Source organism: Terrapene carolina, unplaced genomic scaffold (assembly GCF_002925995.2).
Source record: "Terrapene carolina triunguis isolate 2854851 unplaced genomic scaffold, T_m_triunguis-2.0 Scaffold247, whole genome shotgun sequence".
Classification (NCBI taxonomy): domain Eukaryota; kingdom Metazoa; phylum Chordata; order Testudines; family Emydidae; genus Terrapene; species Terrapene triunguis.
The window spans coordinates 16,237,390-16,265,060 of NW_020664598.1; the positions used below are offsets into that span (position 1 = coordinate 16,237,390).

The 27,671-nt window shown below is 40.9% G+C and overlaps 1 protein-coding gene across 2 annotated transcripts; it reads right to left on the reverse strand.

Annotated features, from left to right (window-relative positions):
- Nucleotides 1-12: 12 nt before the first annotated feature.
- LOC112125256 (cytidine and dCMP deaminase domain-containing protein 1-like) lies at nt 13-27,397 on the reverse strand. 2 transcript variants are annotated; one of them, XM_026657547.2, is made up of 12 exons: nt 27,298-27,397; nt 26,678-26,811; nt 24,852-25,038; nt 22,594-23,070; nt 18,067-18,116; nt 16,584-16,705; nt 15,709-15,829; nt 12,841-12,874; nt 11,193-11,279; nt 10,640-10,755; nt 1,332-1,464; nt 13-512 (listed from the first exon to the last, which is right to left on the reverse strand). In XM_026657547.2, exons 2-12 carry the CDS (start codon nt 26,753-26,755, stop codon nt 457-459), a joined length of 1,461 nt encoding a protein of 486 aa, XP_026513332.1. In that variant the 5' UTR covers nt 26,756-26,811; nt 27,298-27,397; the 3' UTR covers nt 13-456. The 2 variants fall into 2 exon arrangements, with proteins under 2 accessions (XP_026513332.1, XP_026513331.1); XM_026657546.2 differs by having other exon boundaries at nt 1,332-1,467.
- Between the last annotated feature and the right edge of the window lie 274 nt (nt 27,398-27,671).

The following is a 27,671-nucleotide window of genomic DNA, read 5'->3' on the forward strand; positions in this document are numbered from 1 at the left end:
GCGATAAATCGATCCACAATAGATCGATCGCTACCCGCCGATCCGGCGGGTAGTGTGGATGTACCCTTAGAATGCTGTGCAAAGTTTCTCTGTGTGTCTGTTGGCTTTCACTGTCACAGGGGTAAGGTCTGGACTCTGTTCAGGAGACTTAAAGAGCACACAGGGCCCATCTCACTGGATCCCAAACACAACAGCCTGGGAAATGCCCAACCAGATTATGGAGCTCTACTAGGGTGGTTTGTGTGGAACTGTCATATATTATGTTTTCAGTTATTTTTGCTAAGATGCCTAGAAACTTACGGAAAGAGGTACCTATACAATTAAAATGCATTATTATTTTAAGTTTATAACATCATATAGTGCCTGGCATCTCAAGATTAATAACCTGATACTGAACTATCTGAGATTTTTTGGGGGGTTGCCATGTCCCTAAAACTCTTCTGATTGTTCTGATGTTTATGCTGGTTCATCTTCTGCAGCATTCACAGATGGCCCCTCTGCATTATGTGACTCTGAAATTATTGCAAAAATATAAGACATATTAAAAATAATTAATTGGTAAGATGATTCCTGGCTGATACTTTGCTAGTCATTGAATTAAACAGATATGGGTCAACTGAGGATATCACTCACTAATCTGCACCCCAGTGTCATTTTAGTGCCTTCCAACTTTATTCTAAAATCATCACAGGTACTCTTTCCACTTCCATATTAATGTGCTTCAGTTTGTTAATGTAGTTCTACACAGTGCACTTCTCAATTCCAAAAGGCCCTGTTTTTACAGACTATCCTGCACAACCTACACAATCATTTCACTGTGGCACTGGTTTCCTGCTTATTAAATGCAATGGCCCACCTATTGTGGGTCAATTAGTCGCTTTCAGACCTCCTCATGGTTGGTCATGCTTCAAGGAACTGCCTTTCTGTTCTGTGTTCGTACAATGCCTAGTACAATGGGGTTTTGGTCCATAACTGGGACTTCTAGACACTAGAGTAATACACATAAATAAATAAATAAATAAATAAAAATAATAATAAATGCTACTCTGGCTCTAGCTACTTCCAAAATCATGAGTTAAAATGACACAAGGTTACATCACTGACTCACCTGAATCTGTGTAATGAATTCCTTCAGTCGGTGAGACTAAGTATTTAAGAAGCCAAGAGTTAGCAGGGGGTTCTTCTTAAGACATTTCCCATGTGATAGAAGGGGAATATGTGTCAAACTACAATTTAGATTTTCCTGCTTGTCAATTGAGAAAGTACAGGATTCCCAATTTGAACCCCTCAGATAAAACAGAAATATTAGTTCATTGGTCTATGCTAGGTACCTTTTGGCTTGTCCAAGGATTCAGTTTCTAGCTCTGATTCAGTCTCAGTCAATAAAGGATTTGTTTTTTCACTGTCTTCTTTCACTATGCCATCTCTGTGGGATGCAGATGCTTCGGATGAATTTAAAATGGCCTGCTAAAATAGAAATTGAATATATATAAATAAATAAAATATAAAAATAAAATATAAATAAAATAAAATACAAATAAATATAAAGTTTTGTGATTGGTTATATACAGTGCAGAGTATAATAAATACAGAGTATCTGAACAGAAATACCTTGTTCATAGGCAACGATGGGAACAGTAATTACAAAATTTTCTGTTAAATAGGGGTCGGAGAACATATGGTCTGCATATATTAGACAAAATGCAGTTGAAGAACTAGAAGTTAATTAAATATTAAACATTTCAAGCTGTTATATGGTACTTGAGTCTAATAAAAAAAATCTTGCAACTATCCCTTGGCTTTAAACCACTGCTTGAACATTGGGCAGTAGTTCTCAACCAGTGGTCCGGGGCCCCTTGGGGGGCCGCGAGCAGGTTTTAGGTGGGCTGCCAAACAGAGCCAACATTAGACTCACTGGGGCCCAGGGCAGAAAGCCAAAGCCCTGCCATACAGGGCTGAAGCCCAGGGCTCTGTCACCCGAGGCTGAAGCCAAAGCCTGAGCAACTTAGCTTTGCGGGTCACTATGTGGCCCTACTTGCTACCACCTAATGCTGGCCCTGGCTTTTATATGCAGAAAAACAGTTGTGGCACTGGTGGGCTGTGGCATTTTTATAACATGTTGGGGGAGCCTCAGAGAGAAAAGGGTTGAGAACCCCTACATTAGGGGAAGATGGGAGGATCCATGCTCCAGTAGGCACCTGAAAAGGAATTCCCCATGTCCTCTGGCATAGCTCACAATGCATCAGCAGCTCCAGCACACTTTCAAACAGTGTAGTGTATTCTCCCATCCATACCATGCAGCTCTGCTGGCCAATGTGAAGCCCTGGCCCCATCCCATCACTTTCTGGGAAACTAACACTGTCAACTGCACTAGCAAGAAGAAGTGCTTCCATCGCCCCAGAGTGCACCCATCCTGGAGTGGATATAATCTGACCTTAATGTTTTAGAACTGCTGAAGAGATGGAAAATAACCTTCGTCTTTGCTGTTTTACAGACAATTGTCTGCTGTGTTATTAATTTAATTTTTAAAAGTTACACAAGGAGAATCTCTCAAAACACTCCTTACACGAAGTGGAAGTAGTCAGAACTATTATTAAGCATAGCCATCAGCATTTGTCACCTCTACAGCCAGACTAGGGCAAGTCTCCATGGTGCAGCAATGTGCTCTACAGGGGTGTGATTTCTAAAGTTCACTAACGTATTGCACACTAATTGGTCCACGCAGACCATCCTGATGTGCACTAGAATTTCCCTAGTGTACTTTAATATAGTACTATTTGAAGAACACTAGGGAACTTTTAGTGTGCACTAGCAGGGTCTATGCTGACCAATTAGTGCACGTTAGTGCACTTTAGAAATCACACTCTTGTAGTGTGCATTGCCGCACTGTGTAGACAAGCCCTAAGAATCTTGTCCCTTAGGACCTTTTATCAAAGGTTAAGTATTTTTCAATGATGTTGACCTCGTTATCAGAGGCCTGTAGCAGTTAGAGAAGCTATGATTATGTACACAAATTCTTCCCACACTATGAGTAATGAAGATGAGCAGCTCAGATACAAGGACAATGATCAATGTACATAAATGTAAAGAGATGGAAATACCCCAAGAAATGTCCATGAATGTTCACTTAAGTAAACAAAGGATGTGTTTTGGTTGAGCTTGCACCCCTTGTGTGTCTGCTTTCCATAACTACACTACTAAATGAGCTCACTAGCGGGGATATTCATTCATGGAAACAGCGTAGCTTAACAGAATATTAGAGGTTATTTGAGGAAAACAAATCTTAAACTCATAAGTGTATTTTCACTAGAAAGAGAAGGTTACTCACCTTGTGCAGTAACTGAGGTTCTTCAAGATGTGTGTCCCAGTGGGTGCTCCTCTTCAGGTGGCGGTGCATCCCAGCGCTGTCCATCGGAGATTTTGATAGCAGTGTCTGGTCGCGCGCATGCGCAGTAGCTGTCTTATGGTGGCACTGACACCTCTTCTGGCATGTGCACGCGCCAACACCCTCAGTTCCTTCTCTACCATGGAGCAGTTGATTCTTACTCCGAAGTAGAGGGGAGGAGGGTAGGTAGTGAAGCAACCCACAGAGACACATATCTCAAAGAACCTCAGTTACTGCACAAGGTGAGTAACCTTCTCTTCTTCATTGACTGGTGTCCCTGTGGGTGCTCCACTTCAGGAGAATGTAGAGCAGTGCCCTCATGCGGATGGAAGGGGCTTCGGAGTTGATTGTGTAGCTGCTGCTAGGACCGTGCAGCCTAATTTAGTGTCTGCGCTCAAGCTAAGCATGATTGCATAATGATTGGTGAAAGTGTGTTTGGATGCCCATGTAGCTGCTCTGCATTTGTCAAGGATGGGCACATTGTGCAGGAATGCTGTAGAAGTTGCTGCTGCCCTTGTTGAGTGTGTTCTGATGCCTGTTGGGGCTTCAGTGTTGCATAAGGAGTAGCACAAGTGGATGCAGTTTGATATAGCTGCGCCTTTTGACATTTCTGTTGTTGATACGAACAGTCTGGGGGACTTACGAAAGGTCTTTGTGCTGTCTAGGTAAAAGGCCAGGGCGTGGCAGACATCTAATGTGTGTAATCAGTGATGAGCTCCCAAAATCCTAATAACCGGTTCCTTGCCGGGTCCTCGGTGGCACTTCGGCGGCGGGGGCCCTTCACTCGCTCCAGGTTTTCGGCAGCATTTTGGGGGCGGGTCCTTCACCCGGAGCGAGTGAAGACCCCTCCCCCCGCCGCCGAAGTGCCGCTGAAGACCCGGTAGGGAACCGCGCGGAGAGTACAAGCCCCAAGTGCCTGTCTCCCCCCCCCCCGACCCATTCGACCCCAACCCAGTTCCTGCCCCCGACTGCCCCCCTCAGAACCCGCAACCCACCTGGTTAAGGTGGAATGAGAACGATATTTTGGGCATGAATTTTGGGTGAGTCCTCAGAGTCACTTTGTCCTTGTGGAATATTGTGTATGGGGGGTGAGCCATGAGCGCCCCAATCTCACTCACATTTTTGTGCCGATGTGATGGCTATTAAGAATGCTACTTTCATTGATAAATGGAGCATAAAGCAAGATGCTAAGGTTTAAATGGTTTTCTGGGTAAGCATTTGAGCACTACGTTTAACTCCCATACCAAAGTGGGTTCACGGCTGTCCGGGTACATGTTTTGTAGGCCCGTTATGAATCTCTTTGTAATTGGGTGGGCGAATACTGAGGTCCCTTCTATCTGTTGGTGGAAGGCGGTTATTGCCGCGAGGTGGACCTTGATCAAGTTTGTAGCCAGTTCTGATTTCTTTAACGATAGTAGGTACTCCAGGATCAATGGGAGTGGGGTCTGGTTTGCTGATATTTGTTTTGGCACCAAATGGAAAATCTCTTCAATTTTTGGAGGTAAGTATGTCGTGTGTTTTGTTTTCTGCTGTTAATCAGTACCTGTTGTACTTGATCCGAACAGGTTAATTCGTCCCCTCGGAGCCATGAAGGAGACATGCTCTGAGGTGAAGTTTCCCTGGATTGGGATGGAGGACTTGTCTGTTGTCCTGTGAGAGGAGATCATGTCATCAAGGGATATTGAATGGAGTGCATATTGCCATGCGATTCAGATAAGGGAACAAAGTCTGTCTGGGCCATGTTGGCACTATGAGGATTATCTTGGCCCTGTTGATTCAAATTTGGGTATGACTCTGGAGATTAGAGGAATTGGAGGGAAAGCATATAAGAGATGGGCATTCCATTTTATCAGGAACATGTCTCCCAGTGATTGCGCTCCCTGTCCTGCTCGTGAGCAGAATCCTGGGCATTTCTTGTTTGCTTGTGTGGCAAATAGGTCTATGGACGGATTTCCCCACCTCCAAAGATGAGTTGTGTTATTTCATCATTCAGTTCCCATTCGTGTTCTTGTGAGAGCTGTCTGCTTAGTGTGTCCGCCATGCAGGGCCGGCTCCAGCATTTCTGCCGCCCCAAGCAATAAATAAATAAATAAAAGCTGCGATCGCGCTCGGCGGCCGGGGCAATTGGAAAAAAAAAAAAAAAAAGCCGCGATTGGCGGCGGCAGTTCAGCGGCAGGTCTTTCGCTCCCAGAGGGATTGAGGGACCTGCCGCCCCCAAATTGCCGCAGGTGCCGCCCCTCTCCCTTGGCCGCCCCAAGCACCTGCTTGTTAAGCTGGTGCCTGGAGCTGGCCCTGCCGCCATGATATTCAGGCGGCCTGGTAGATATGAAGCTGTTATAGTGATGTTGTGATTTATGCACCAGTTCCATAACTTTGGAGCTTCCACACATAACGAATGGGATCGTGCTCTACCCTGGCGGTTGATATAGAACATGCAAGCGATGTTGTCTGTTAATATCCTTATCATTCTGTTTCTTATGAGTGGAAGGAAGTGGTAGCATGCATTGCGGACTGTGCGTAGTTCTAGTAGGTTTACAAGAAGATGCATCTCTATTAATGACCATTTGCCCAGGGCAATATATTGTTTCAGGTGGGCCCCCCATCCGATCAGGGAGGCGTCTGTTGTGATTTGAACCGATGGTGTTTCCTGTTGGAAAGGTATGCCTGAGCATACATTTGATGAGTTTGTCCACCAGTGCAGTGATTGAATCACCTCTGCGGTGGATGTGATTCTCTTGTTTAGGCTGTGCCTTCATGGTATGTAGACTGTATTTAGCCATCTTTGTAGGCACCGCATGTGTAGCCTGGCATGGTGACCGCCATGTGTTCCAGTAGTTGTAAGCAGATGCGTGCATGCATGAGCTGTGCGAGACCACCGATATCAGGGAGGTCATCGTGTTAAAGCGGGGCTCTGGAAGGGAGTGAGTCCAGGCAAGCACCTATGAATTCCAGTTGTTATACTGGAGTGAGGATGGATTTCTTTTCATTGATTTGAGCCCCAGGGAGTGGAAGAGGGAGATGGTTAATTTAACACCTCTTTCTGTTTCTGTCTTTGTGGAGCCCTTGATTAGGCAGTTGTCTAAGTAAGGGAATATGAGTATCCTTTATCTGTGCAGGTGCACTGCTACTACTGCCAGTGTTTTGGTGAATACTCTCGGTGCTGTCGATAGGCTGAATGGTAGCACTCTGTATTGGAAGTGTTCTTGTCCTACTGTGAACTTTAGGAAGCGTCTGTGAGCCAGGTTGATTGTAATGTGAAAATATGCATCTTGTAGGTCGAGGGCTGCGAACCAGTCCCCTTCTTCCAGCATAGGGATGATCAAGTTCAGGGTGACCATTTTAAATCTGTGGGCACTGATGAATTTGTTGAGTTTCCTTAGGTCTAGGATGGGTCTCCACCCCCATTTTTCTTTTGAGTCAGAAAGTAATGGGAATAAAATCCCTTCCCTCTGTGTTGTATTGGGACTAGTTCCACCACACCTATTTGCAGAAAGTGATGCACCTCTTGTCTCAATAGATGCTCGAGAGAAGGGTCCCTGAAGAGGAACAAGGAAGGAGGGTGGGTAGTTGGTATAGATGTAAAAGGGATGGTATAGCCTGATAGAATTAGTTCTAAAACCCACTGATCAGATGTGATCATGGCCCAGTTGGTGTCAAATGGCCTGAGTCAGTGCCCAAAGATTTGTGTGTTGTCCGCTGACGCTGGTGTTATGGGGAGCTCATTCAGACCCTCGACCAATACTTCAAAATTGTGGTTTGTTTGGTGGTGGTTGAGACGCTGAGTTCTGGGGTTGATTCTGTCAGTATCTTTGTGGTATATTTCTTTGTCCCCTTGATTCATATGGTCTCTGCTGTCGCTGAGACGTGTTGTCCCTGTTTCTGTTGTATGGCTGATAAAGTTACCACCTGTTTGGTGTTATGTATAGCCCTAATGTTCTGAGGGTCACCCTGGAATCTTTCATGGACTGGAGAACTTCATCGGTTTTGGCCGAAAATAGTCTGTGTCTGTCGAAGGGCAAATCTTCCACTTTGTGTTGCAGTTCTTTGGGGATTCCTGATGAATGCAGCCATGATGCCCTGACATTACAATGGCTGTTGCCATCGTGTGAGCTGCTGTCTGCCACGTCGAGGGCGGCCTGTAGTGCTGTCCTGGAGATAAGCTGACCTTTGTTCACAATGGCCTGGAATTGTTCTCTTTTCTGCTCAGGTATATTCTGGGTGAATTCTGTGAATTTGTTATAATTCTCATGATCATAGTTTGCCAGTAGTGCGGTGTAATTTGCAGTGAGGAATTGCTGTGTGGCTGATGTGTACACTTGTTGGCCTAGAAGATCCAGTCTCTTCCATTCTTTGTTTTGAGGACTGGATTTATATTGTTTCTTTGATTTACTGCATCCACCACTAAGGAGTTTGGTGGTGGGTGCACAAATAGGAATTTCATCCCTTTATTTGGCACGTGATATTTCCTATCTGTGCGCTTGTTGGTTGGTGGGATGGAGGCCGGTGTTTGCCACATTATATCTACTGGTTTCAGGAGGGCATCATTGATGGGGATGGCAATCTTGGAGGAAGTTAATGTATGGAGTATTTTCAGGAGTTAGTATTGTGTCTCCTGTACTTCCTCTAGAGGGATGTTCTGGCTCTGTGCCACTCGCCTGAAGAGCTCCTGGAGGTGTTTGAAGTCATCAGGGGCCGTTGTAGTTGTGGGTATAACTGTTTCATCTGGAGAGGTTCACCATGTTCTGATGTGTCATCTCTCTCTTCTTCCCCGTTCTCTGTCTCTTCAGAGGGTTCCCTATCTCTCCTTGCCCTTGCCTTTGGGTTACTACAGTGAGCGCACTTTTGAGGGATGTGCGACTCCCACAGGCAGCGTACACAGAGTGAATGTACGTCTGAGACCGTCATGGCGTCCTTGCAAGATGCACACTTTTTTAAATCTGGTGATCCAGGCATTTTTGTTTTCATCCCTCTTCAAGGTTTTGAGGACGGGGAGAAAGAAATGTAAAAAAAAAAAAAAATTTTTTTTTACACTACACTATTAAAAACTACATCTACTTAAATCCAAGCTAAACTAACTATTAACACTATAAGTACTATCCTAAATCTCTAAAATCTAACTAAAATCCGCTGACGGACTCCATCTCAAGCCGAGGACGGTTGAGAAGGAACTGTGGGAGTCAGTGCATGCACGTGCCAGAAGAGGCGTCAGCACCACCACAAGACAGCTCCTGCGCACGCACGCCCCGACCAGACACTGCTAGCAAAATCTCCGATCAACGATGCTGGGATGCACCGCCACCTGAAATGGAGCACCCACAGGGACACCACTCGATGAAGAACCTGACTCTAGGAGTTATGTTCCTCCAGTCGTGGAACAGAAATTTACCATGTGACTTACGTACTCCCTCAGAACTAATCAACACCACTTGAATTTCAGATATTAAATTTTCACAGTGAACAGTTAGTGAACAATCTATAGCTCAAGAATGATTCACTCAAACAATTAAGTCAAGAATTTCAAATAATGAAGACATTCAAGAAAATCAGACTGCTCACAGAAAATCTGTGAACTGAAAATTTGTCATGTGAATCATTGGCTCTGAATTATTGATATTGCCACTTCAAAACTTTGAAAGGAATCTCTCAAATTTGGGGCTATTTTCTGCCCCAGTTATTGGTAATCACAAAGATAATACAATTAACCACTGGAACAGTAGTTCTATTATAAGAAATTTTACAGTAATCTTGCAATTGCTTTCTAATAAGAGTCGCATGACACATGATTATAAGCCACCATGACTGGATATGCATAAAGAAAATGAATGAGTCGAACCCTACATTATGGACTTCATTATACCTCTAGCTAGCTATAACAGGTTCTTTATGGCCCTAGCATCACTTCTTCAATTTGCCCACCAGTCCTCAGTTTCCTTTCTGCTACATTAGTTTGGATTCTGGCCAAACTATAAAGTCCTCACTTTCAGGACAAACAAAAGCAAGCCAAGCACAAAACAAAGTAGTTCCTTTGCCAGGATTTTATCACAAGTCTGAGGATATTTGGTGTTTTCGTAAAGCCCCAGCTCCTAGAGTTGTGTGATTAAATGAGACTCTCAGCTTTCATTTAAACAGAAAGGTAAGTTTCTAGCCCTTCCAGCTGTGGAGAAAAGCTTGAAAACATGAAACAGAGGCTCAAAAATCAGAAGTCAAACAGAAAGCACCTATTTAAAAAACACATGATTTTTAAGCCAATTGCGTGATTAATTTTTTAGGGCCCGACTCGTGATTTTTGGCCCTTTTGGAATGGGAAGCCCCATTCTGGTGTTGAAGTGGGACTTCCTCCCATCCTCACTGGAAGCTCTGGACTGGGCACCTAAACAAAAACTGATGGCAAACCTGCACCTCCAGCATACACCAGTACTGTATTGTGGCAGGTCTCTTCTTTCTTTTACTCTACCTCTTCCTGGGTCCTTTGATGTCTTGTCTCTTCAGGCCCTGAGAAACTTACTCCTCCTCAGGGTTCCTGCATCTTCACCAACATTTTCCACAGACCCTTCTGGGCTCAGTGCCTACCCAGTTCTATAAGTGGACAGTCCCACACAAGGCCTGGTCTTTCCAGAGAACTTTCCCCAGCAAGTACATGCTTCCCTCTCTCCTTTCTCCCTCCCACAACATCTCCAGTCATTTTAAGGAAAGGTTGCCTTTTAAAGGGCCTGCTTTTTCTCCCACCATGCACTGCAGTTCTGCCCACAATTACCAAGCATCTGTGAGAACTACATCTCCCAGAATCCTTAGTTTTGAAAGGCCAAGCTCCGTTAGTAGGAAGACCAGCAATGCCTGCTATTAAAGGGGCCAGCAATCTCAGTTACAGTAGCCAACGAAATTATGGTAAATTTGTCAGTCTCAGAAAAGACTAGACAATCAGACCAGCATACTTCTCAAAATGTCAACTACAATTAAAGTCAAAGGGATAATCTCCAACCAATTAAAAATGTTGGCATTAATAATTTTATTCATCGCTCAAAGGCCAATTTAGTGAGTTTTTATCTTTACCATATTATTAATTATTATTATTTGTATTATAGTAGCACCTAAGAGCTACTGGGCACTGTACAAATACAAATACAAAATTAAAGGATGGTTCCTTGCCCAAATTGCTTACTATCTTAACCATTCTAATATAAATATTTAAAGCATTATGTAGGCATATTTTTCTGATTTTATCCGGTTTATTATTTTTTTTAAAAATGTGTTTACCTGACCAGAAGCATGTCCCTCATCTGCTGGTGACTGTATTTCCATTGTCTTTCCTTCCTTCCCTCCTGAGACTGAAGTTCCTTCAGTATCAGTTCTATTACATTTCTCTCGATCAGCTGTAAGTAAAACTGCAACTATAAATACTGCCTGATGAAACGTAAAACTAAACAGAAACACAACTCCCTCTCCTCCTTAAAAGAAAAGTACATTCTTATGTAAGTAAATTTGTAAGTCTGGGAAATACGGGTTGCAACAATTTTTCAGAACTATGCTAAGGCCTTTTTGGTGGACGGTGTGTTCTTGACCACAGTTTTGTCTTAACATGATTTAACACACCTGATAATTTCTGGAGGACTAGTATGGATACACTAAACTGATTTTGAAAGTGATTAGACTAACATTCACTTTCAAACTGCATTTAAAATTGGATTAAACTAATGCGAGTGTGGGAAAGGCTAAAAACACTGATCAAACTTCCTGCTGAATTAAACCTTAAAGTCATTACAGTCTTCAGCAGATCTCAGAGAAAGTATTAAAAAGCCAGAAAACTCACCTTGGAGTGATAAAATCTTTTCATCAGAATGTTTTTTGATGCTGCTTTTTACTTGAAACGGTTCAGTGCTTGGATTATTTTCTTCTACTGAATGTGGAATTCCATGTGGGGGAAAATTTAAAGTATTAGTATGTTTAGGCAATATGCACTCAGAAAGCAGTTTAGTGTCAGTCTCCAAAGTCATGGAGTCCATCCACCTCAAGAGTTTGATACTTTTACTCCAAATAATTTCTTAAATTGGTACCATTTTTACAAAATATGGAAATACAATAAGATAAGACAAATGTGTATCAAGATAGCACTGAAAAACATAGTAGTTCTACAAAATGCTGCAGAAACAGTTGCACAATTTTTGCAAATCAGTCATTTCTCTTGATGTATATGAGCAGTTCTCAATATTATGCATAACCTACTAATGTTAACATGAGTTACATATTTATTAAAGGAATAAATTACTTCATCTTTCTACATGACTTGGTGTTTCTACATTAACTTGACTATTTTATGTATCATTGCTTTCATGATTAAGCAAATATATGTCAATAAATCACAGTAAGTAAAAGTCAGACTATAACAAGTAAGACAGAAGTTAATGTGCATCTGAAATGAGGATTCAAGTTGTTTACTTTGTGATCTCATATGCCTACAGAAAGATTAAACTGTTCTGATTCTTAGGGTCCTCTTTACTTTTTTTGAACATATAAGTTAGCACCAACTTTCTAGTTTCCATATACTGATTTCTGCTTTTAAGAGAAAGGATGGCAGCAGATCCTTGACGTATAGCGGGGTAGGCAACCTATGGCATGCGTGCCAAAGGCGGCACGCAAGCTGATTTTCAGTGGCACTCACACTGCCTGGGTCCTGGCCACCAGTCTGGGGGGCTCTGCATTTTAATTTAATTTTAAATGAAGCTTCTTAAACATTTTAAAAACCTTATTTACTTTACATACAACAATAGTTTAGTTATATATTATAGACTTATAGAAAGAGACCTTCTAAAAACATTACAATGTATTACTGGCACATGAAACCTTAAATTAGAGTGAATAAATGAAGACTTGGCACACCACTTCTGAAAGGTTGCCTACCCCTGATGTATAGTGTATATGCCTCTCTTCTCAGGGGAGAGTTCATTGGCGGGGCAACACGAGGGTATACAGCGGGGGAGAGATAGCTCAGTGGTTTGAGCATTGGCCTGCTAAACCCAGGGTTGTGAGTTCAATCCTTGAGGGGGCCACTTGGGGATCTGGGGCAAAATCAGTACTTGGTCCTGCTAGTGAAGGCAGGGGGCTGGACTCAATGACCTTTCAGGGTCCCTTCCAGTTCTAGGAGATAGGATATCTCCATATATTATATTACAATTTAGGAAAGAAACAGTAGGATACAATAATAGAAAGTCTCCTAAATAACTTTGATAGGGCTCATGTATGATGGTAGATAAAAGGACTGTCACAAAGAGAATAAAAGGCTGAATTGAAAAGGCAACTCTGCTGTGAACATTTATGCATGGGAGTAACTTTACATATGTGACAAGTCTCTTTAAACTCAATGGGTCGTCGCATATGTAAAGTTATGTATTTGCCGATCGGGGCCTAAAGCAGTATTTTCATGCATTTAATATTAGCTCATATTTTATATAGTTGCCTACCAGTTGGATCGTTAGTTGCACCTTCTGGTTGCTTCTAGGAGAAAAAAAAGAATACATGAGTGGAAAATATTGAACATTTCGCTTTTCTAATTAAAAGTGGCACTATTTAGTAGCTTGTTGTGCTGAAGGGATTTTTTTAAATAATCTTCTGGATTCATTTCATAGTGGGGCATAATAGTAACTATCACCCTTGACATGAGTTGTGACTGTCAAATAATTTTATTTCAAACTCTAACCAGGTAAGAGAGTTGTGTACATTAATTCTTGTGCTGAAATGACTACAGAATAATTTATACAGTCATTAAAAAAGATCTTAGTTCAATGAGCTATATTATCTTCAGAAAAAAGAAGTCCTCATTCTACTTTAATAATTATACTGTAGGAATTTCCGTATATAGGAAGTAACTGCAGAATCAGGTCCTCTGGCCCCAGTCATGGAATTATTTGTGAACATAGTCCCACTGAGTTAAATCTCTGCAAGATTGAGACTTGTGACTCCAAATAACAGTCCTAATTCACTCTATCAAATATTAAATGAAACACTGTTAATGCAGTATCATAGTTGACACATATTTAACAAGCACCAAGGTCAGAAAATTCAGTTATGTTTCCCACAGCAGCTGCAATTGAGCCCCGGATGCATATACAGGACCAAACCCTGCCCCCTTCCAAAGCAGAAAACTCTAAAATACAGCAAAACCTCCATGGTTTTATCATGCAAGATGGCTGGGCATGGAGAGGGTGTGCAGGGGGAAAATCACATTCTATATCATGGAATTTCCCGATTTTTGTGCCTGGGTAATTTCAGTTATAATGCTTTTGTTTGAATTTAATGTCTTTGGCTAGTTAAAAATCATTACACCATGAAATGGAAGTCATAGCACCTGGTCCTGTAACCACTGAAGTCAATGGTCAAACTACCACTAACCTCAATATTGCAGGATCAGGTCCATAAAGCACTATGATTACATATGCAAATAAATGCACTGGGGCCTTTGATTAAATATTAAAATAAAACTTTCCACATATGTTCAGGCAGCCCTGGTTTGAACTTCCCCATCTTGTAAGAGGAGAGATCAGCCAGGCATTCTGCTAGGTATTACCACTGGAAATTTCCAATTTCATGTATTCTATAAGTAGGGCCCTTCATTTGCAATTTTAATTTAATTTAATTTAATTTTTATTTAATTAATTCCCAGGAATTTATCAGTGTTTATTACCACAAAAACAGGTGAAAATCAGTGCAAAAAACTATTAATAATTTTTCTGGGTAAATACTGGAGTTTATTTTGGTGGACAGAAAGACAGGGGGAAAAAATATTCAGTAGATTAATGCTTTGAATTTTGTTCATCAATGTGGTTTGCTGCAGAACTAAAACACAACTCAAAACACAATGCCACTTCTGAGTTTAAGAAAACAATGTCTCTGTAATCCCCAAATAAAACTTTTCATTTGAATAAATAATTTACAGTTGTAGACTTAGAACTATTAGCCTATAAATATTTACATTTAATAATTGGGCAATACCATTTGCAGCGCATACACTCAACTTCATCCTATTTTCCTGTTTTTGTTTTTTTAAAAACTTTCAAATACTTCCTTGTGTTCTGAAATGTATTCCGATACAGATTTTCGTTTTCTTTCCATTTTCATGTGTCAAATTTTTAAACAATTATCTGCTAATAGTTTGAAAAGTGTACATGGTGGGCGTGAGATTCATCAGTACATTCAGATGCGCACGCACTTCAGAGCTTGCATGTGCACCTGTTTGTTTATTGTGTGCATCTTCTAGACTAATACATAGCCTAACTTCAACAGGCAGCTTGGCATATACACACACAGACGAATGTATTATCATAATACATATATCTCATGCAATGTATTGTATTTTCCTAATAAAACAAGTTATTATTTATAGATTTGAATGATACAAAAGTAGGGTGAAAATCAGAAAAAAAATGAATAATACTTTTTGGAAAACCAAGAAATTTTTCGGTAAAAATCGGTTTAAACGGAAAATGAAGGGGCTTATCTATAGGGCACAATATTCTCTGGGGCACAGAGCTTGTGAAAATTGCCATGACACACTCCATCAAGAAGGCTGATAGTCCTGTTATGCCTCTCCTAATGCCACTGTACAAGTAGGAGTCGTCGGAGGAGATTTCTAAAGGAAATGAGGCAAAAGATGGATTACCAAGATTGGGGAGGGGGTCAGGGAACCAATGGTTGACTGGGACTATGTCTACACTATGAGCTAGGGGTTTGATTCCCCTGCTTGTATACACATACTAGCATTTGCTCTCAGCAAGCAAGTGCAAGTTTAAATAGCAGTGTAGTCATAGCTGCACAGGTAGCAGCAGCAGAGACACAGCTGAGCCATGCTGAGTATTTATCCACTAGTTTCAGAGGAGCCTGCAAACACAAGAGAACAATAGGATTTGTTCTTGATTAAAAGACATGCTCTCACGGGGAGCGAAAGCTAAGGTGAACCAGGGCTGTCTGAGGCAAGCTAGACCTTTCAAGGGCCCCTTGGTTATTTTAAGATCCTTTTCTCTTAAGTGCTTTGTACTTATGGGTAAATAAACAATACTCTTTTTTAAGAAGGTCACTGTAAACAGAAAGTCATAGGCTTCCAAAGGGAAGAACAGCAGATACTAAACCCAGTAGGACCTGCTGGGTAAACATGTTTGGTAAATAGAGTACTGCAGCCTAGGGCCATTTGAGAGTGGGAAAATCATGTGATTCCACCCAAAGAGAGGTAGTCATGAGGTCTGAGACTTGAGGCAGTGCATTCAGAGAAGGGACAGAGTTGCAGTTAGCCCTGTAACTGACACATGGCTTTTAGCTGTAAACTTTCTGCCACCTACTTTTTCATCTCGATTAGGCCAAATGATTTTCTTTATCTTCATTGCTTTAATTAGGTTTTCACAGTCACTACAGGGCTCACATGTGGTGATTAATTCAGTGTCACTCAGATCATCCTCAGTTCTGTAAAAGACAAAAACACTGTCATTTTTATAAATTAGCTCTTTTCTGGTTGAAGTTGTTTCTCTTAGCATATCTAAAGCGAGTTCTTCTTCCTTCTCTTCCTCTGCCACTGACCAAAGGAGACTAGTAAGGAACCTCAGCCCCATGGCTAAGACTCAGGATATACTGTGGACTCACTGCCATGGGAAGTGATGGAATGAGGTTGCATAGACTATCTAAGGAGGAGTCAGCATGGTCCTCCATTCAGCTGTGTGCTCCCAGCACTGTAGAGATAATACTCCTGTCCTCACACACACACACCCCTGCCCGCCACCACCCAGATCCTCCCAGTGTCCTAGCCCAGCTGCCTTCCTCCCCTTCTCTAGTAGGGTGAGGTAACATACTCTAGTGTACCTTTTTGTAATCATGTCCATCCGCCATTCATCCATGGCTCTCACCACACCCCTCTTCTACATCATAGCATCCATCATCATCCTCCCTCCCCCTTTCCCCATGGTCTCCATTTCCTCTCCCTTGTTACTCTCACATCTCTACAGTTCCCATCAGGTCTACCTACTCCTCTTCCCCTTCTCACCTCTATCTCCTCCCTCCTCCCACCTGCACAAATTTAGGTCCCACATTTGCATTCTCCTCCTCACCTCTGGTGACATTTGCCCCCATTCTACCCCTTCCTCCACCCTCTCCACCTCCCACATCCACACCCTCTGCCACCACCTCTTTCCCTTTTCATGCCACTATTCCTCACACTTCTTACCTCAGAATAATTGCATTAGCTTCTGCACATATGATTGCATGCCGGTCACAACTACCATCATCCTTCTGTGCAAAAAGACTATTCACTGTCCCTTTTGGAAATCCATTGTAGCCAACAGCGACCTATAACAACACCAGGCAAAAATAAAAAAAAGGAAGAATACTTTCCCAGGACCCTGATGCATTTAGGCCCAATCCAACTCCCAAAGATTGTCATTGACTTCCATAGGAGTTGCTGTATTGTTGTGCACTTTGATCAGCTCGTTGTTATTCTTTGAGCATGTAGATTTCCATCTCCCAAAATGTTTGGTTTTTGAAAAATGAATACTAAATGTATCTGAAGTCCCAGTTAGGGGTTAACTGCAAAATCCTAACAGCAAATCCTGTTTTTAGGACAATTTTTCTTTCAAGTTCCATGAAATCTTGTTCATGCAAATTTGAAGTTTGCTTTCCATGAACAGACGTCTCAGTAAAACCTGATTAGTTATGAAGACAAATGCAAAAAAGGTTAAGGTGCATGAAGTGAATAATTTAAAAATTTGAGCAAGACTGCAGTGTTTGCCCAGCTGAGGTGGAATTATTTATTCATTTTGCAAGTATTTATACTGTAGAGATTGCATGAGTGTAGTAGGACTGGAATGCAGGGAAGTCAGCTGACTAGTAATAATATGTATCAAATAGAGGGGGCTTTGCACAGTCCAAGCACTGTGTAGATATTAAATAATTAATCATCACAACATTCCTGGGAAGTAGGTCAGGAAGTATTTTTTCTGTATTCTTCACATGGAGATGCAGACACAGAGGGCCTAATTCTGATCTCACAGTGTTGTGCCTCCACCGACTTGGTAATGGACCTCAAAGGTGCATTCCTTAGTCCTAGTCCCATCCTCAATCAGCTACACCATGTTACGTCTCGGCATGTGTAATTGTGTGAAATATTAGTAGGGCTATGGGTGTACTAAGACAATAAGTTCTAAGGCCTATAGAAGACTGCAGCTGCACATTTTATTAGCCTCATTATATTCTATCTGAATGTTTGATTATTTTTTATACTCTGTTAAAAATAGTCATGTGGAAACATGACCACGTGAATAATTTGCTCCTTGTGCAAGTTTCATTGTCTTTAAAATCCCTTCAGATTTTGACTTGCATGGAGAGGGGTGGTGTAGGAGAGTTTTTAAGAATCGTTATTTATATGTCAGTAAAATTAACTTGCTCACTTATATAAATAATACTGAGGAAACCCCACAGAAATGCAGTGCATATCTATGGCAGACTTGAGCTCTTTTAAATATTTCTATGCATCACAATACATTGCACAAAAATCCTACAAGCAAAAGTTTAATGTGACAATCAGCTATAATAGATTAATGTTTGTATCAAAAATGAATACTTGACGGTGAGACTGAGGGGTTTTCCTCATCATTTTCAAACTGTATCCAGACTAATATTAATAGTTCTTGGGCTGCATATATTGTACTTACAATGTCTTCTTTCCTGTAGATCAGTGTCCCCACTCCAGTATTAGGACTGTCTGGCATGAAAAAAAAAATCAAATAGTGAAGCTACCAACAAAGTCTCAGGACTTGATTCACCCTGTTGGTGCAAAGATATGCAAAGTGCACATCCCTAAGCCAGAAGAGGTTGCTATTACCACTGCTGCCCTCCAGAGGGTATTCAACCAAGGAAAGAAAGTGTTAAGTTGCAGTGAGGGCTCCATATCAGCACCAGCAGTGAAGACTATCCAGGGATGTGGTGAATCAGCACATTCCACATGCAAGCAGATGGACATCATACCAAAAGGACTAAAGGTAAAAATCCATTACAATCTACATATCACACAGACTATGCTGAGAGACTGTGTCACACACTCTCAAAGAAACTGCGAAACCACCTGATCAGCATCCTATACAGCAAACAGGGAAAGATTAAGAATGAGCTCTCAAAACTGGATAATCTCATAAAAAACCAACCGTCCACACAAACTTCCTCATGGATAGACTTTACAAAAACTAGACAAGCCATTTACAAGACAAACTTTGCCTCTCTACAAAGGAAAAAGGACACTAAACTATCTAAACTGCTACATGCCACAAGGAGCCACAACAGTAGTTCCCTTAACCCACCCAGCAATATTGTTAATCTTTCCAGCTATACTCTTAGCCCAGCAGAAGAGTCTGTCCTATCTCGGGGCCTCTCCTTTTGTCCCTCCAGACCCACGAACATGATACAGTTCTGCGGTGACCTAGAATCCTACTTTCGACGTCTCCGACTCAAAGAATATTTCTAACATACCTCTGAACAGCATACTAACCCACAGAATCCCCCCTACCAGCACTACAAAAAAAAGGATTCTGCGTGGACTCCTCCGGACGGTCGAAACAACAGACTGGATTTCTACATAGATTGCTTCCGTCAATGTGCAAAGGCTGAAATTGTGGAAAAGCAACATCACTTGCCCCATAACCTCAGCCATGCTGAACACAATGCCATCTACAGCCTCAGAAACAACCCTGACATCATAATCAAAAAGGCTGACAAAGGAGGTGCTGTCGTCATCATGAATAAATTGGAATATGACCAAGAGGCTGCTAGACAGCTCTCTAACACCACATTCTACAGGCCATTATCCTCTGATCCCACTGAGGATTACCTAAAGAAACTACACCATCTGCTAAAAAAACTCCCTGACAAAGCACAAGAACAAATCTGTACAGACACATGCCTAGAACCCCGACCAGGGGTATTCTATTTGCTACCCAAGATCCATAAACCTGGAAATCCTGGATGCCCCATCATCTCAGGCATTGGCACCCTAACATCAGGCTTGTCTGGTTATGTGGACTCTCTCCTCAGACCCTACGCTACCAGCACTCCCAGCTATCTTCGAGACACCACTGACTTCCTGAGGAAACTACAATCCATCGGTGATCTTCCAGAAAACACCATCCTGGCCACTATGGACGTAGAAGCCCTCTACACCAATATTCCACACAAAGATGGACTACAAGCTATCAGGAACAGTATCCTCGATAATGTAACAGCTAACCTGGTGGCTGAACTTTGTGACTTTGTCCTCACCCACAACTATTTCACATTTGGGGACAATATATACCTTCAAGTCAGCGGCACTGCTATGGGTACCCACATGGCCCCACAGTATGCCAACATTTTTATGGCTGACTTAGAACAACGCTTCCTTAGCTCTCGTCCCCTAACGCCCCTACTCTACTTGCGCTACATAGATGACATCTTCATCATCTGGACCCATGGAAAAGAAGCCCTTGAGGAATTCTACCATGATTTCAATAATTTCCATCCCACCATCAACCTCAGCCTAGATCAATCCACACAAGCGGTCCATTTCCTGGACACTACTGTGCTAATAAGCGATGGTCACATAAATACCACCCTATACCGGAAACCTACTGACCGCTACACTTACCTACATGTCTCCAGCTTCCATCCAGGACACACCACACGATCCATTGTCTACAGCCAAGCTCTAAGATATAACCGCATTTGCTCCAATCCCTCAGATAGAGACAAGCACCTACAAGATCTCTATCAAGCATTCTTAAAACTACAATACCCACCTGCTGAAGTGAAAAAACAGATTGACAGAGCCAGACGAGTACCCAGAAGTCACCTCCTACAAGACAGGCCCAACAAAGAAAATAACAGAACACCACTAGCTGTCACCTTCAGCCCCCAACTAAGACCTCTCCAGCGCATCATCAGAGATCTACAACCTATCCTGAAAGATGATCCTTTACTCTCACAGATCTTGGGAGACAGACCTGTCCTCGCTTACAGACAACCCCCCAACCTAAAGCAAATACTCACCAGCAACCACACATCACTGAACAAAAACAGTGATCCAGGAACCTATCCTTGTAACGAAGTCCGATGCCAACTCTGTCCACATATCTATTCAAGTGACATCATCATAGGGCCTAATCACATCAGCCATACCACCAGGGGCTCGTTCACCTGCACATCTACCAATGTGATATATGCCATCACGTGCCAGCAATGCCCCTCTGCCATGTACATTGGCCAAACCGGACAGTCTCTACGCAAAAGAATTAATGGACACAAATCTGACATCAGGAATCATAATACTCAAAAACCAGTGGGAGAACACTTTAACCTGTTTGGCCATTCAATGACAGACCTGCGGGTGGCTATCTTACAACAGAAAAACTTCAAAAACAGACTCCAACGAGAGACTGCTGAGCCGGAATTGATATGCAAACTAGACACAATCAACTCAGGATTGAATAAGGACTGGGAATGGCTGAGCCATTACAAACATTGAATCTATCTCCCCTTGTAAGTATTCTCACACTTCTTATCAAACTGTCTGTACTGAGCTATCTTGATTATCACTTCAAAAGTTTTTTTCTCTTACTTAATTGTAAGTAACTCCCACCTGTTCATGCTCTCTGTATGTGTGTATATATATCTCCTCAATATATGTTTCATTCTATATGCATCCAAAGAAGTGGGCTGTAGCCCACGAAAGCTTATGCTCTAATAAATTTGTTAGTCTCTAAGGTGCCACAAGTACTCCTGTTCTTTTTGCACATTCCACAGTTGACTTGCCTGAACGAAAGACTTCAGCCCACACAGCCCTATGTCCCTATGCAATCCACCTCTACCCCCCACCTGGTGGTGTCTTCTTGAGTGGAAGTGCCAATGATCTGTTAAATTCCTGTAGCACTCCTTGCTACTCATTCCAACAGTTATTATATCTCCCTGTATCTCAGAAAAAGCATAAAAAATACTATCTCCACCTGAGAAAGCGAGTCATAATGGTTTCTGCTAAGCCTTCTCACTACAAAAGGTGAACTCATCCACTCAGTGAACCAAAACCAATACAATACGATCCTGGGGTTTTTCGCCTTTCTCTGCAGCATGGGGCATGGGGTCACTTGCAGATTTAAGCTAGTGTAACTTGAAGTATTTAAATAAATATTTGAGGACTTCAGTAACTCAGCCAGAGGTTAAGAGTCTAATACAGGAGTAGGTGGATGAGGTTCTGTGGTCTGCAATGTGCAGGAAGTCAGACTAGGTGATTATGATGGTCCCTTCTGGCCTTAAAGTCTATGAGTATGACCAATCACAGCCAGCCAACCCAGCTTGAAATGCAAAAAAAGTAATATTGTCTCAGAATTGTTTTTAAACTGTTATAAAATTACCCCAAATTTGCAAATGAACTAAAAACCAGGAAAATCTGAATAAAAAAAAATATATTTTGGACCAATATGTCCAACATCTTGTGTGAGTGCACAAGAGTGGGAGCAAAAGAGTGGGCAAGGGACCAGCCATAACTGTAGTGTCTGTGCTCAGAGCAGAAGGACGACTGTCTAATAGCACCCCATGAGGTGCTAGAAACCACAAAGGGGTGCGGGTGAAGGTAGGGTCATGTCCCTGCTGGCTAGTTAGAGATAAAATGTGAGCCATCCTCCTAGAGGTTAGTGGAATGAATGTTCTTCCTTTGCTCATCATGGACCTCTAGGAAGCATTGTGCTTCTTTGGGGCATAATTCTGCATGGAATTCTTGGTAGTGCAGCATGGCTCTTCACCAAATGCAAGCTGGTCTAGGGTTAAAGGTGCAATTTGGTCCTTTGTTACGGATATTTTTGCCAATCTCTACTACCTTTGAAAGTATCTTTTTCAGGTGACCTGTATTGGTTCTGTAATATTGAGGTATAATTAATTTAATTTGGTCTGCATACCACAGGCTAATTTTCTAACATGGGCAATACCACTGTAATATTTCACTTCTAGTGTAACAAGTTAGCTAAATGCATGCACAGCTTCCTTGAAAGTCATTACTATGAATAAGGTCACAGAACTCAGCGTTACAGCTTCATAGTTGCTTCCTAAATCACACATTAAGTACATATAATTCTCTACTACCCAGGACTCTAAAATCCTGAACCCATATCTTTCCTATACCACATTACTTACTGACTTTACCTTAATACTAATCATTCACTTACCATTTCTGGCTGCTAGTAAGTTACAGAGCTGCAATGCATGAGTATACTTGAGCTGTCTTTGAATGGCATGTTTATCCTCTTGAAAATTATTTTCCTTTATTTCGGTATCAATGCCACCTGCCAGTGTCTGAAAAGATTCTATTGCTTTTTGAATATCATCTTCATATGAGTCTCGGAATGATTTATCTTTTTTAATGTGCGTCAGGTTAAGTATTTCTAAAAGTTTAGGTGATTGTTTTTGATCATATACAGAGGTAATTCGAGTGGTGGTCTTATCATCTGGAGGTGATCCTGTTCGTGGAAAAATCCTTCGCTTCACCATTTCAACATCTAATATTGGTATGTAGACTGCTGCAGTGATATAGCTTTCCCTAAAGATGTTATCAACATGTTCAGCTTCCATTTCAATTTTGTTCAGATTTACTTCTGTTGTTTGTATTTCAAGATTAGGCCAGTAATACACTTGAGAAACTTGAGCTGTATGAAGAAAAATATATGTAAGATAATATTTTAAAAGAAATATAATAAAGTGAACACACCTTCTTAACTAGTAAAATTAAAGCAGTACTGGAAGTAATTATATTAGTTATACTTTTTCATGTATTATTTATTATTCATGAGAACAGCAGTGTGAGGCAGTTACACTTAATACACACAAAGGGGTCCTGATCCATGACTAGTGTTCCTAGGTGCTACTGCATTACAAATAAATAATAATCATCATCATCACCCTCTACGTACAGCACCAGCTACACAAACATGAAAAAATGAGAAATTAACAACTATGTCATTAACAATCTACATCTTCCTATTAATCTCAGATTTAATGCATCCTCTTCACTGAACACATTCAGTAAATTGAAAACATAGCTCAATCAATAATAAAACAGAAATTTCACCCTTGGAGCAAAACAAATTATTATTAATAGATATTTTAAAAATTGACATCCTTTGAATTACAGACATAATATGAAGCCAGGTACTTGTTTTGTCATATTTATTTTCAGAACTTTGTTGCCACTGTAAATGGAAATCTCAATACGACCCTAAAGACGGAACTGCCCACACACATAAATAATCCATTTTAATGCTCACAGAAAGATACATTTTAAAATTAATTTCACCACTATAAATCTTACAAACATAACTCCATTTAAAATTCAGCTTAGTCAAGTAGATCTTGATGTTTCTATTTGTTTATAATGGGATCACTTAACTGTGATTGGACTAAGGATATAAATGATTCCTTTCTATTTAGCACGGTGTTACCATATTACAGAGTGAATCTCTTTAGCCCATCCAGGAAGCATCGTTTCAGGTGATGGGATTAAACTGAGTGAAACTACAGACTACTCATATTTATCAAACCAGGTGTGACTATCAAATGCTAATATTCAAAAATATTAAACAGGTTCTATATGGTTTTGGGTTTTGGTTTTGTTGTTGATAAGTTTTGTTTGTTTATTTGTTTTTTGCAGGCAAATATACTTTGAGTATTGAATAAATGGCAACCAAATATCTAACTATATATTTGTCTTCTGCCTTTTTTGCTAGGCATAGTTGATACATTAATTTTTCCATAGCAACACCCTCCCTTAATTTTTTTAGAATTATTCCTCTAGCTTTGTATTATTTTTCTTTTTCCAATCAGAGATTATCAGTAGCCTAGAAGCTGCGAGCAGATGAGAGATGAATTTTCATTTCTTTGAGTGTGACCATTTCTTCTAGGAAGCCCCAGAAGGCTTGCCAAAGGATCATTTGGTAATAATATCCAATAATTTGTATTATCAGGTTACAAATTGCATCCTAATACTCTCTAATGACTGGACATGTCCATCACATATGCATAAAATCTTTCTGTCACCACAATTTCTACAATATTTATTCCCATACAATCTCTCTCTATTTTTAACCTGACTGGAAGCGTAAAAAAAAAAAATTCCTAACCTGATCTCCCAGCAGGCCACCTCTGGTCAGAGTTAAGGTTGCAGTTTCCATTTTAATTTGACTCATTTACTCACTCATTTTCAATAACAGGATTGTGGTATGAAAGTTAATTGAGGAGGACAGGATGATTTATTTCTCTAGCTAAACCATCACTCAACAATAGGATGAGTTATTCAGCAGAAGGAAGAAGGGAATGGGAAAAGAGTAGAGAGGGAAAGGAAGTAACCCTTGACATCACTATTTGATCAACCTGTGAGTCTTTCATAGGTATGATGCCAGTTAGTTACAAGTATAGTATCTCTGATACTGACCTTGAATCAAAAGTTTTGCACAACTGATGCAAGGCATTCGAGACAGGTAAACTTCACAGCCTTTCAGTGCATTTGGAAATCTTAACAATGCTTTTGGCACAGCATGAAGATCATTAGTGGAGCAGTCCATTGTGATAATCCTTTTCGGTTTGTTAGCTTCACAGATGACAATTCCAGTTCTGAAAAACTACCAAAAAAATGCTTTTACAATATCTTTAAAACAAACAAAAGGAAGTATTTCTTTACACAACGCACAGTCAACCTATGGAACACTTTGCAAGAGGATGTTGTGAAGGCCAAGACTATAACAGGGTTCAAAAAAGAACTAGATAAATTCATGGAGGATAGGTCCATCAATGGCTATTAGCCAGGATGGGCAGGGATGGTGTCCCTAGCCTCTGTTTGCCAGAAGCGGGGAATGGGCAACAGGGAATGGATCACTTGATGATTACCTGTTCTGTTCATTCCCTCTAGGGCACCTGGCATTGGTCACTGTTGGAAGACAGATGGACCTTTGGTTTGACCCAGTATAGCCATTCTTACGTTCTTATGTTTAAACCTGCCAATTAAAGTTGTATGACTGACTGCCAGCCAATATGGTGAACCCTCCCCCAGTGCAACTGCCCCTTGAGGTACAATTTATGTCCTCTGCAACTGCAGGGATGAAACAAGCACAATAATTTCACTGCAGGAACTAACAGGAAAATATTGGCTAAGGTACAATATTTTAAACAGAGGTAAGTGTATCTAATAACCATTGTAGAAAAAGTTATAAGATTAAAAATATAGGTAAGAATTATATATTTTAGTATTACTTATTTTAAAGCTTTCTTCAATATGAAAGTCTTGCTTTTATATTTCTGTCCTTGAAAACTAAGGCTGACTATACTACAAACTTAAGTCTTCCAAGAGCCAAATATTATCAAATATATTATTGGTATTATTTAACATTTATATTGCTGTGTGGTACTCAAAGCCCTCAACAAAGTTGAGCTCCACTGCACCAGGCACTGTGCGAACATATAACACATGTCAATCCCTAGCCCAAAGAGCTTACCCTGGACATTTTTAATAAGGAGAATTAGTGAGAAGGAAGGAAAGTAGTCCTTCTGTCTGGAAATTCTTCTCCAGACAGACACACAGATCCATCAATATCCATAAGGAACTGCAATAATTTAGTACTAATATAGCCAAACTATTCTGCTTACCACTCCTAGTTCTGCAGCGCCACGTTAACAATATCAGAACATCCTAGACAATGTCACATATAGAATTCCTGATTTGGGGGACTAAATTTTGTGCTTGTGAAAATGAGGAACTATCAGAGTTGGCTTGAGGCAGACACTTTCTCTGCAAGCCTTCTGTACACAAGTGACAGTGCACTTCAACCCCAACCTGCAAAATCTCTGCTCATCTGGTCCTGAACCACTTTAAAACAGACACTATCAACTGTGCTGTGTGCTTGTTTTAGGATATACCAAATTTGGACTATGATGAGATCATGTAAGACTAAACATTACATGACCACGTGAAAACACTAAGATTTGGAAACCACTTCACTCATATGAAATCTTTACCAGATAACGTTGTGATAGTTTTAAAGGCTATTCCACCACTGTTGGCTAGCATAGGGGCCGAGTATTTATGCAATTTGGAAACATAAAAGGAGTTTTTGATTTATCAGAACTTCTTGGACATTTTGCATACTGTAGGTTAAAATCCTAACCAGTCAAAATCATAATCAGCAATATGTAATAGTTAAAATCCTAATTAATATCATGGCCTCTCTTATTCTGCATAATAGATACTGAATTCACTCAACTCACTTTTAAGATATTTGTTTCTTTTTGTTTGTTACCCGCATATTTACATCTTGGTTCTTGACAGTTTGGTGAATTTTCCATATGGAGTGCTAAGAAGATGCACAAGTCTTCTTTATTTGGTAGTCGAGAAGGAGGATCTGAAGAAAAGAGTGGAATTAGAAGCTAGTTCATCAAAACAAGCATGGAGCAAAAGCAGCAAATGGAGTAAATGTAAAATAGCCAATGGGACTGAGCTACAGAGGATAATTCCCAAACTATGCAGTCTCTGGTTAAAACGAATGTTGCTGTACCTTTCATTGCTATGTGTATTAAAATAAAGAACTATATCCTAAAACCACATTAAAATTTGGTCCACCTGACACTCTGTGAAAATCCTCATTCTTGAACTTTTCTGATTCTGAGATCAATCTGTGCCTCTCCAATCCCTGCTGTAAGTTACACTGGCCGTTCCAGCAGCTGGGGATTGCCAATGTGCAATGATACCCTAGTCTTGCTCCCTTCTCTGGCTACTCTGCCTGTATCTGCTGAAGGGAGAGTAACTCCTATGCCTACCCCTTCCTTCGGCTGGCACAAGGAGTGACTTCAACAGGTTTTGTATCAGGCCCAAAGCGGATATCCTATACCTGGGACAGCCTTTTCCTCACTCACTCAACTTCACGTTCCTCTCCAAAACTCATTTATTTCAGCTACCATACTGCCATGTATCTTCTCTTTGATGCTATATGTCCTTCTCTGTTACCTGAACATTATTTAAATAAATAACTCATAATTAATACAAATAATATAAAATAAGACAATTTATACAATGAGCTTTACTTAAAAACAACACTCTCCCAACAGCTATATTCCCTTCCCATCCATTACTGTTGTGTCTATTCCCCTCCCCACAATGATCTGTTGTCACTCTCCATTTCATTACCTGTGTATTTTAGGTTGTAAGATCCCAGGGACCTTACGTCCGTACATGTCTGTAAAGCACCAGTGGCACAGCAGTAGT